The sequence below is a fragment of the Centruroides sculpturatus genome, unplaced genomic scaffold (genome assembly GCF_000671375.1).
Source record: "Centruroides sculpturatus isolate CEXI.00-Female unplaced genomic scaffold, Cexi_2.0 scaffold1070, whole genome shotgun sequence".
NCBI classification, from domain to species: Eukaryota; Metazoa; Arthropoda; class Arachnida; order Scorpiones; family Buthidae; genus Centruroides; species Centruroides sculpturatus.
In genome coordinates, this window is record NW_019386008.1 from 106,686 (window position 1) to 119,631 (window position 12,946).

Here is a 12,946-nt window from a genome sequence, read left to right on the forward strand (position 1 = left end):
CAGTAGTGAGTCAAATGTTTTGTTTTCTTGCACTCAGGGGAATGTTTTCTTTTAAATTCAACAAATAGTGTTGCCAGTAATTAATTTCTATAATTTTATTTTTAATTTTTTTGTGAAACAGTCGTGTACATTTCAAAAGTCGAATACATAATTTCAAAAATAAACATCACTCGAAATATTACAGAAAATATCAAAATTTGTTACTGACTGTTTACACAGGAATGTTTTCTATATAGGAAATGAACAGCTTAAAAAAATAATGCATGGACCACCAAGAATTCAGAAATTACCAAATAAATGTTTGGGATCACAATTACTAAATGGTATTGCTACATAATGAACATAAATTTTAATTGTTGCAAAATTGAAGGCATTAAATTTCTTATCATGTGAGAAAGCTGGGCAATAACACCAAAATGAGAAAATTGTGTTGTCAAAAATAGTTGCACCTGGGGATGAGTGAAGTGACAAAAGTGTTCGAAAGAACACTCATCCCCAGGTGCATCTCTTTTAAATACAGAGCATTTCCAATAGAAGTTCGAGCTCTATTACCTCGAATGGAATGAAGTCTCCTAGCAAAACTTATTAAGAATAAACGCAGAATGATATCAGAAGAAGAAGATAAGATGTATCTGGCCCACCTTCTCTTTGACAAGCAGTGTGATCAGTCTATTCTGTACCAACAACTGGACAAGATAAGATATACTGCTAACAAAAATGCATGAGAAGTCAAGAAGAAATTGAATAGTAAATATTATTGGTTACAGAAAATGTCCTGCCACAAATGAAGTAAAAACATTGAGATTCTGTATTATAATCTTGCAAATGCACCAGCAAATATTCATCAAATAATATCACGAGGTACGAAACATATGCCAACGTTTGATTACGCATAACTCATATTCCTCCCACCATTGCTGCTATAAAGAATACTTGCTGTCCAGAATTGCAACCTAAATTGGAGCTTTCTGCAATAACCAACATAGCATCAAAACGAAGTTCGAAATCCAGCAAATCAAATGCACAAACTGCTCGGATAGTTAAATCGTATCTTACAAGCAATCATTTAAATCTGTTAGTAGCAGATAAAGATAAAAGATTTGTATTATGCAAAAACCAGGATTTCCTATCAAGATCCAATGAATTCCTTCAACAGTGCGAATCAATTATACTAAAAGAGGAACCGACATCAACTATACTAAGGAAGATATGTAAGATTATTGCACTCACAGGAGTAACAGCTTCTTTAACTGGTTCTCTTAATCCGCCAACAAACATTGCTTGCCCAAGATTATTCTTTGAAGTGAAGACACACAAACCTGCCTTTAAGACCGTTGATTAATAAACGCTCCCATCCTACATATTTCCTCGAGACAGCACTGGCAAAACATATCTCTGCTTTAGTACCTCCCTCCAACTTTGTAACCAATGCTGTTTTAAATGCTAAAGCTAACATTGTGGCTACACTAAGTAATCTTCCCACTAACTCATACCGGTTGTACAAAATAGACGTTATTTCATTATATCCATCGGTACCACATTTTGAAGCTGTCATGCTTGCTAATGCACTTCTACTGAGTTCTGGGCACCCCATATCACATGTATTACATTTGTGTGAGGCTCTTATTTATTACAGAAAATAACTATTTTCAATTTAATGGCAAAATACACAAACAAACCCAGGGTGTACCAATGGGCTCGCCTTTGTCACCTATTTTAGTGGAACTCATCATGAGGAATATAGAGTATTGTATTTTCCATGCACCTTTAACACTACACTATCCTATCATGTGTCCACGATACGTTGATGATATTTTGCTTGCATGGGACGGCTCTGCAGAAGATTTAGACAAATTTATTCAAATGCTAGCTTCAATATATCCTTCCATCAATTTCACTGTAGAAGAGGAGCAAGATAATAAAATTTCCTTTTTAGATTTCTAAATCTAAAAAGGAAATTTTGCAGAAGTGCATAGATCTTCGGAGCTAACTTTTGCAGTTCATTACAAAAACAACAGAGGGCCAGATATTATCCCTGTAACTGCTTTCCAGCCCTCATGCTTTGTAAACTCTGCTATTACTTTGCTTATTCGGAGAGCACTTCTCATTCCATCCTCCCATTAATTGATGAAGAATTACAAATTATCAACAGAGTAGTGTACAATGCCAGATATTCTAATTCCAAATATCAATATCCGTACAATCAGGTCATAAACAAATTGTTTCCAAAGTCTTTCCTCTGCAACAAAGAAAGCCTAAAGATGATAAACCCTCCAATACCATATTTGGGCACCATCTCACTAAAAATAACACGCATATTCAGGAAGCATACTTTTATGTTACCTATAACCCCTCAACTATCACTACGAAGAATATTGTGCAATGATAGAGACACTCACATTGAATGAAAAATTGGGGTTTATAAAATTCCATTAAAACATACAATATCAGGGGAGGAAATTATCTATATTGGAGCTACCACCAGAATGATACGGTCCCACATCTTCGAACATCAAGAGGATATTAAACAATCCAAGTTATAATTTTGTGATCTGATTTTATTCCACTACCATGCACGGCACCATTACTCAATATTTATATGTTTTGGGGAGTTCAACTTATTACAGCATGTTTCTTTAAATAAAAATACAGTGGGTGATCGGTTAATAAACATAATCCGTTCCAAGACTTTGTTTGCTATCCGAATTGTTCGTTAACCAATTATTGATTTACCATAGGTTTTAATGGGAATTTAATTAATTCGCTCTGGAGACCCTCAAAAATAAAAAATATATACTTTCTTACTACGTTTATTTATATGTAATAGTAAAAATACATACATACACAGTCTTGTGTTTTTATTAGTCATGTTTTTTTCGTTTGAAAGTGTTAAAGATTGCTTTTCTCTCTTCTTCAGGATTTTTTGTAAGTAATTAATAGCATTGCAATTGTAGAAATCCCCAAGCCTCAACCTAGTTTGGATGTCATTCTAATACCCCGTTCGCACAGAGCATTTCGATCTAGATTGTGGCTTAAGTCGGAGAGAGTTCCGTGGTGCGAACGCTCTCGACCGTTTCAATCTCGACTGAAACGAGGCTAAATCGCGATCGACTGGAGAGAGTTCTTGAAACTAGATCCAGTCATAAGAGAGATCCCACAATCCCACGCGCGCGAAAAAATACAAGATGGCTGCTGAATACGTGTCCGGCTATCGACAGAAAAATAAAAAAGACATCTGGATAGACGATGACATCTGTCTATTATTAGATATACGGCAAGAAAAAGTATTTATTTCTAACCAAAACTTTCATTTTGTTTGTTGGTGTTCGTGACTTACCACATAGTTATGTCAATTTTATCATCGCATGTAATAGCCGGGTTCTTCTCAAGCGAGTTACCTCTGCGAACAGCACAACTTTCCACTGGCGACAGTCACAATCCAGATTGTGGGTAAATTGAAATCGAAGTGAGTCGTGGATTGTGTGCGAACGGGGTATAAGACTGTTGTTCTGACATCCTCCCACTTCTTCAAAGAATCTTTAATAACAGATATCGACATTAATCCTCTTTTTCAGATAAAAACATATCTCGCCAAGTTTCTCAGTGTTCTTCATTCAAGAGTTCTTGGCATTCTTCTGTCGTCAGATCTGTTTCAGGTTCCATTATGAACTCTTTGATGTTCTTTATTTCTCAGATGTGATTTTTGTTACTCCTTTAGCTGCTTGAGTCTTCTTGATTATACAGTATTTTTCTTAAATAAGATTGAACTGCAGCCTACTGTAGACCTGTTCACACCATACTGCCCAGCAACATTAGCCCACTCTCTACCTTTGCTATTATACTCTCACCTTTCGAAAAGAAAATACAAAACTTAATGTGTGCCTACCCGACAGTCTTGCAAATACATAAAAGAATTCTTTTGTCAGAAAAATAAAAGGCTGAAATTACAAGGAAGAGTTTCAAAGTTTGAAGGAATACTATCTGATCGGTATATACTGGCTTGAGCGTTGATGTCGACATCTCCCACATTCCGAAAAGTTTCGAATTGTTGCCCGAAAACAAGGGAAGACCAATTGTATTCATTATTTTACGTTGCTTCTTCTTGTGTTTGTTCTGTAGGGTGTTCATTATCCGAACATAAAAATCTTTCGCAAAAGTGTTCATTATCCGATCTGTTTGTTAACCGATCACCCACTGTAATTTTACATTTTCATTACTAATCTGTGATAAAATTGATTACAAAAAACATGAATACAGTGATACCTTGGTTTTCATTGACAATCCGTCCAAAAACAATCAGCGAAATCTGAAACCGATGATAACCAAGGCAATTATTTCCATATGAATCAATGTAAATCCAATTAATTCATTCTAGACACTCCAAAATACATACCAAAAACACATTTTATAAAAAATAAATATAGTGTTTAATACTATAAACAATAAGAAATGAATATAAGAGACTAATATGATGGCCTCCAAAATAGAATAGCTATCTAACTGTTTTAATTGATCCAAATTAATAATAACTGTTCGACATCTTCAATTGTTTGCGATCTCTGTTTCATTACTGGTACTACATTCAGGCCTTTCGCTACATTATCCTCTTTTATTACTTTCATTTTTGCCACAATAAAACTTATCATGGATGGTGACTTCCCATACATGAAGCCAATTTCAGCAATCTTAATGCCATTGTTGTATTTTTCAATGATTTCCTTCAACTCGATCATGTTCGTGGCTTTCTTCTTCGAAGGACTGCTGGCTGTGGAAACTTTCTTTGGACCCATGATGGAGCAAAAGGGAAAAGAAAGTAATGGAATTGTTTTGCTAGATGCACAGGGTAATGCTAACACATTTCATTTTTTTTTTTTCATTCATTCATTTTTATTAACACACAAAATGGTACATGCCGGGTTTGTTGTATGAGCACTACTCAGAATGCTCACACAACGAGAAACAATGCTACATTGAGCAGGAAAATGCATGGGTCACTCTTTGTTTTTGCAAAATTAGCAGTGACATCATCTGGGTATGCCGACAAAATCCAAGACAAATTTTTTGTGGAAAAAATTGACGAAAACTGAAACAGACGCTAACCAAAGTCAACAAAAACTGAGGTATCACTATATATCATAAAAAATTTTATTTGGTGGATCTTATATCTCTATTATGGAATGAATAATAGCACTATTTGTGTAATTACTTTCTCAAAAACAAAGAAAGCAATATTCTATCTGATGCAAATATATTAGATATGAAAAATTTCATTATAAAATAAATGTTAATTACTTTATTAACTTTCTAAATAAGCTTGTTTATAATAATCATATTAAAAAAACTGATGCATGTCTTACCATTATCATAACAGATATTAGCCAAGGCACGACACACTTGCAGAACTGTCTGATTATCTTCACTAGATAAGAGATCCACAAGAGGTCCAACCATACTTACGTCTGTACATGGTTTTCTAGCAATATCTAAATTACAGAAAAATGTTTATTTAATAAAAGTATTCAGCTAATCAAATAACATGTTTGATTAGTGTAATAAATTTGTGTTTTCATTAATAAAAGGTTAATGATAAAAAAAATATGTTTTTTAAGATAAAATCTAAATTGCAATTTTACAGTAAACAGTAACAGTAAACAGAAACAGTAAAATAAACTATTTATCAAAAATACTTGGATATTCCTATTGTATACTAAAGGGATGATTCTTGTCTCTTCAATTTGTTGTTGGACCAACTCTTGCTATTATCATGGCTACAATCTCCTAATATACATTCTACTAGTACAAGCTATACAGGTAACTTCATATTCCTCCACTGTTCTTGAAGTAAATTCATGCTCAACAGTTTAGTACACGATGTATTGGACTGGCCTGCACTCACAGCACCTGTTCATCCTACAAATTGGATATGTGATGGATATCAGGGTGTGTATATCATCTGTGGGGAGATCAGGATTCAGAACTGGCTAGTCTATCTGTTGATTGCAATTCTTTTCATAAAAGTATTGTTATTCTAGATGTAACAATCCTCATCTTCCTGTAATGAAATACATTCCTGCATTTCATTGTCCACTATTTCAGTATTTGTTTAAGGTAACTTCAAACATTATTAAGAATCTGTGAGACATATCGACTGAAATCGTTCTACACTCTATTTGTCTATGGACACAATGAACTCAGGTAGCAGACATTTTTCCAATAATTGCCACATCCAAACACATGCATTTGACTAGGAAAATATAAATCTGGATTTGTCAATCCATAGAATGCATTTCCATTGTTTGATGGAACAATTCTGACACATTTTAGCTCATGACAGTTATTGTTAGATGCTTGTGTACAGTGTATCATAATAATGTCACATTCAAGCCTTGACCAACAGAAAGATGGCTCTAATTGCAGCTTGAAACTCCTGTCTTGTAGTGTCCATCATGTTTTGTTCTTCTATAGTTGCATGTACATTATTCTGTAACATCCTATCTATTAAGATTTAGGTTGATTAATTAATTAATTTATGATGTATTCTTAAAATTTCCTATATATTGCAATTAATAGAAGTATTAACTGTGAGTCAATTTAGAGTGCTACAATTTTTTGTTGTAACATGAATTAACAAGCCAACTAGGTGGCAATTAACAATGACACCCTTCTCGAATTCAGAGAGCTTGTTACTCATTGACAACTACAAAAATTCATATTAAAATAATGTATACTCAAGATGTTCCATTTGCCACCTATAATAGAACTGCACAGGAACAATGTATTTGTATTCTGCTGTCTAAAGAGTGAATAATTACTTTTGGTAGATAGTGTTTATTATAATTCATAAAAACATAATTAAACCAATATTTTACTTTCAATTTATATATTTCTATAGGATATGCAAAGAGAAAAATTTACATTTAAGTGAAAAATAAAAGATTGCTTTAGCACATTATTATAGATATGAAGAGACAATGATATTATTACAAATACCATTTTCATTCCCACTAGTACTGTAATGAGATGTTATGTCTAGATACACTCATGTTCCATTTAATTTTATAAAAATTTGATATTCAAGATTATTTATTGTTTTATAACGTTTAAAAATCGGAATAAGTTGCCATAAAGATATAAAAAATTTGGCATTATATTGAAGCATAAGACCTATTGAATAACTTTTTATATTTCCCAAACTGAAGAATCGAGAAATACATCTTTTTTCCTTTTTTCTTTATTACAGATTCACAGTTGTAATAAGTAAGTCTTCTAAAATTCTGATTGACAAGTCCCTTGTTTCATTTAATTAAAAATAGAATAGCATCATTTATACTAATATCTACTGTCAAATGTAAAAAAGATAAAATAGTTTTTTTTTATTTTGTAGAAATATCTTGTTTATTGTCAAAAATATACTGAGATTTTTAAATATTCTGACCTTTGTCATTAGGAATTTTATCTTTTTTAACTAATTTATAAATCAAAAAGTTACACAAGCATGATTTTTTCATTTAATGGTATTNGAAAATAGATACATTTTTTCCCATAGAAAATTGTTATTGCATTTCTAATTTCTGTATCTTTTCTCTTAATGTATATCTTTTTAGAATTCTGTGATAAGCACAAGCAAATTACTCCCAAACATTCTATGAGTAATGAACTGATAATGTCATTTCAACTTAAAATTTTATGGAAATTAAAAATTTTATATTATTTATGATAAATACAAAAATGCCATATAAGTATTTGTTGCACTAAATTCTAATTTTTCTGTATTTTAGACAAAGGTCATAGCAGGTGTACAGTGAATTGACTCCAATCAGATAATAGGATAAAAATTTTTAGGAATCTTTACTTTATTCTATATTATATTATAAAAAATTACCAACTTATTTTGCCAAATGCAATGTAAACAAAAATAACTACATAAATAATTTGATTCTTTCCGTGCAACTTACTTTTGAGCCAATTTTTATCCCATTATTTAACTGGTACTGATTTACCATATTTATTCTGCTATGGCCATTGCATGAATTTAGATATGTTTAATTATCAATTTTCTGTTGTTTCCTCAAGAAAAATTAAGCATACTCAACATTTGAAGTAGATTTTAAATGTATGCAAAAATGTACTAAAAATTTTTCTACTAGTCTTAGATAAATCAGTATTAAAATGTTTTATACAACAAAAAACAGCTTTTAAAAATAATGCTGTAATTCATGAACAAGAAAGAAATAGACAATGCACATAATAAAGAAGAAAAAATTTTTAATTAAAACAGCATTGTTATTTTTTTAAAAGTTTCCTGGAAAAAAAAAAATGGAAAACAAAGAATCTAGCTGAGTTGTTCAATATGGTATTGCATTAGCTCACCTTATGAAGATTGTATAATCTGTAACTGAAGAATTAAGGATAATCACTGTACTCACTCAATCATGCACAATGAGAAGATTTTTTTTTTTTGAAATTAAAAAGACAATGATTTCAATAGATTCTGATCTGAACAACAAATTTTACTAGTATCAATTAGTCTGTGACATGCTCTATGATAGGCCAGAGATGCTGAGATGCTCAACACTTGTCATACCCCAATTGCAAAAGTGATAATGTCTTAAGTTCAATCACTTTCATGCAAGATAGAACATCTCCACATTTCAAATGCTACATACAGAAATTCCTGTGACAATATTTCACTATTAATAGCATAAATAGCTGTGCATTTCCTACCATCTGGCCACTTCATTCTTTGAATCTTAATCCATGTGATTTTTGGTTGTAAGAAAACTTAAAAAGTATGGATTATTGAGAACATTTACAAATTTAACAGCTTTGAAACATGGTACCACCTTACAAATGAGAAGTATCACCAAGGATCAATTAATCAGTAATTGAGCACACTGTTTATTGCCAATACTGGTAGGATACAGGGAACATTGCTCAATATGATCTCCATTCTCAAGGTGTAAAACTTTCATAATGGAGATTATTGCTGAGTAGTATCTCCTGCATAACTAGTCTCTGTATAACATGAGTGTTTTGTGAAAGTAAAATGTTCTACAGATATTGTTTGTTGCATGCAGTGCCAAAAGTGCCATTGTGGTAAGTTTTGGTAATAACTTTTGTTTTTTTACAAAAATATCCTCCATATGTCTTAAAATGTCATTATAACAGATCTGGTTGCATTTAGACTGCTAAAAATCTACAGACAGCATTGAATAAAGGTACTTTAATTACAACCATCTGGCAAATCCCAAAAGTATCTTTGAATTAAAAATAATTGAAATACTGGAAAACAGCATTTAAAAATAATATTGTAATTCATGAACAAGAAAGAAATAGACAATGCACATAATAAGGAAGAAAAAATTTTTAATTAAAACAGCATTGTTATTTTTTGTTATTTTAACAAATATTACTGGAAGGCAATATTTTAAAAAGCAACAAAAATCAAATTTTATTTTAAATAAATAACTTATTTGAAACAACAGTCTTATTACTTTCAAACTACTACTCATAGATAACTATTATAAGAAGGATTTATCAAAATTATTTATTACAAGAAAGCTTATAACAGAACATTCTAAATGCTAAAAAATACTGTAAACAATTGCAATGTTAATAAAAATTATACATAAAATTTACAAAAAAAAAAACTAACTAGCATCATAAGAACAGTGAACATAGTTTATAATAATTTTTTGTGGTTTCAATGCAAGAAAGAAAAACGAAGAAATAAAATTTTCTAGAATTTTTTCTGTTATTAGTAAGATAAAAAGAAAAAGATTTAAGTAACTCACCATAAGTATCAGTCAAATTTAAAAGACATCCTGATGCTACATTACGCAAACTATCTGGAATTTCTTCTAATTTTAATAGCCTTCTAAGCAAATCAACCATTTTTCCAACTCCATGTTGTTCTTTCACCAAGTTTCGAGCAACATCTAAAATATTTAATATATTTCTAATTTAATTTAAATAAATAGCTATTCATATATTTTTCTTCTAAATAAAAATGAATTCAAATATATATTTTCAAAATACAATATCTTGAACAAAACATATATACACCCAATTCTGTATTTTACACAGATTATTTTGGAATCATATCTATTCTGTAAAAACAGAATTGGATGCATACATTTTTATTTAGGATATTTTATAAAATATCCTAAATATAAAGAACTTATATCAACTTATAAAGAAAAAAATTTTAATGCAAGAAATTTAATAGATATTACATTTTTGTAACTAGATTAAGATACCGTATTTACTCGCATATAAGATGAGGTTTTTATTCATTTTTCATTGCTTCAGAAACCTAGGTCGTCTTACACATGCGAGCGAAGGATTCTTTGAATTTTATAATAAATTTTGTGAACCGTGTGTTCACATTTTTTACCAGATGCTCACCCTCTGGTGTTTAAAAACAAAAGTATTTTATTTAGGTCATTTCAACCATTCTTGTGTATTGTCAGGAGTAAAGATGAATAGCAATAGGAAAAGCAAAGTTTTTGAATTGAATTCAAGATTGAAATTCCAAAATCACATGGGAGCACGATATAAGTTTTAATCCATTCCCACCTGAAAACAGATGATTATTCGGAAATCAGAATTCAGAGAAACTCTAAGTGTAATCACAGAGTGGATTCGACTATTAAGAATTGGCAAAAAAGGTTCTTGTCCAGCTTTACATGTACAAATTATGTTGTCAATTTTACAATATTTTTCCTTAAAGTTTAAAATGCCAGTAATTTTTGAAGAACAATGTGTGCATTTATGTGCATTTGACATTTTATTTGTGATTAAACAAAATAAAATTAAACTGTGTTAATAAATCTAATTTTCTTTATTTTGATCTTTAAAGTCACACCTCATCCTATATGCAAGATCGTCTTATAAGCAAATAAATATGGTATTTTAATATACAGTATTAATCTATATAAATTCAATTTAAAATTAAATGTAAACAAACTGAAAAAATAAAAAATATTTAACTGGTTATAACTGAAATATGGTTAAATAAAAATGAAAAATATTATTTTCTAAACTTTTTCTCAATGCTTTGCAACTAGAACTTTCAATCTTCAAGAAGTCAAAAACTTTTCATTGAAATGTTTTTGGAATTATGTTGCTAATAGTGCTGCTGGTCCCAAGGTATTTCAATGAACAGTTTTTGACATCTTGAAAAGTTTCAAAGTTATGGTTATATCCATTAAATGACTTTTAAAAAATAAAATTAGAAATCTCAAAACATATATATTACATTTACCATTATGTATTTCATTGTTTTATAATTTTATACTTAAAAATTATCCTACAGTTCTTACAGCTTAAAATTTATATAACAGTATATTTACATAAAATATTCTGATGCAACATGCAAATTCCTGTCAATGGAAGCATTTCTTTTCTTTTTAAAAAAATGCAAAAATAATCCTGAGCTCACATATGATTTCTTTTCTTTTAATTTATCAAGACAATTACAGCTGACATGATTTCTTTTCCATAGTTAAATTGATTGTATATATCACCAGATGAAGATTTTTCCATGAATATCTTAGATTTTGTTTCATGTTTTGTTTAATTGACTCATAAAAAAAATTTTTTTTTTTCAAATTATTTAATGGTTTTCACTCCATGAAGAAAAGATTTGCGTACTTTGTCATCTAAGATTCTATAACACCAAAAGATCAATGGTGCATCCACATCAGCAAGTGAATCAATTTTTAATATCCGGTTCAAATATGCACAATAAGATTTGGCTGGTTTCTTTTCTTTGTAACAATTCTTTGTGGACTTGTAAACTGTTTATCTTCAATGAGAACTTGGATTCAAAACCTTTTTTTAAGTGTCTTAAATTTTATATTTTTCAAACCAACAAATAATTGGGCAGAGCGTCTCAAAAAGTCATTTTGCATAAACAATATTTTGTACATCAGTCCATCCACAATACAGTATTATCAATGCTTTGGTAATATCAATTTTCAGAAACTCAGTTTTAACACAGAAGAGATTCTGTTGCATTGAATACACAAAACATTCTATTTTTTATTTTAATAATGAAGTTGTAACTTGCACTGTACAGGATAAATTTTCATTACAAGTAAGATTAGACTGAAGTCTTTATAATAAAAAAATTTTTTTTTTATCAATTCTATTACATTTAATACCAAATGCACTTGAATAATTCATGCACTTTCTGCAAAAAATTATGACAAAAAGTTGGTGTGTACAGTTTATTTGAAAAAAATTTGGTGCAACCCGCAAAGTCCAGAATGTTCCAGTTGCTTACTTTGCTAGTGGCAATTTTACTTATCAACTGGATGACTTTCCTTAATATAATGACAAAGTAACCTTGATAGTTATGAGCATTATTATTGATATTAAACATTTTTGTATGGCTACTTTCATGAAAATGAGAATAAAGTGTCAACTATACAACTGAGACTGACAGTAAATAATCTTTATATATATTAAGAAGACCTATTTTAATAAAGAATATCATAAAGAACACTTATTTTTATTTAATTAGTAGGTTAATTCATTATAAAATACATTACTACAAATTACAGGTAATTTATATCTATAAGATATACAAATAATTTAATTTTTCTCTTGATATATTTTTATCTTTTAATACTATATGAACTATAAACTAAGTAGTCATAAGGCTATGAAAAAGTGAGAGTGAAAATTGTTATGTTGTTATTGTGTTACAACTATAAATTAAATATGCAATAAATAAAATTAGTAAAGTTTTTCATTTTTTTTTAAAACCAGTATCTTAAAAACAATGTTATGCATGGATTACTTTAGGGCAGGAGTGTCAAATTGGCAGCCTCAATGTAATTTTTCTGAAATTAAATAAAACAGCTTACAGATCAAGATTAACTAATAAACATCTATCTACCATAACGAAGATTGTTCTGTCTTTGAATCCAGATATTGG

The 12,946-nt window shown here is 30.0% G+C and overlaps 1 protein-coding gene across 4 annotated transcripts in view; it reads right to left on the bottom strand.

The window, feature by feature from the left end:
• Positions 1-12,946, bottom strand: part of LOC111613090 (rap1 GTPase-GDP dissociation stimulator 1-like) — a 73,549-nt gene that overhangs the window by 43,626 nt on the left and 16,977 nt on the right. For 2 of the 4 annotated variants that reach the window (XM_023354397.1, XM_023354398.1), the window contains exon 3: positions 9,795-9,938. In XM_023354397.1, coding sequence (XP_023210165.1) covers positions 9,795-9,938 — 144 coding nt within the window. Of the gene's footprint in view, positions 1-9,794; positions 9,939-12,946 lie in introns of those variants that run through there. The other 2 variants (XM_023354400.1, XM_023354399.1) reach the window with 1 other exon arrangement.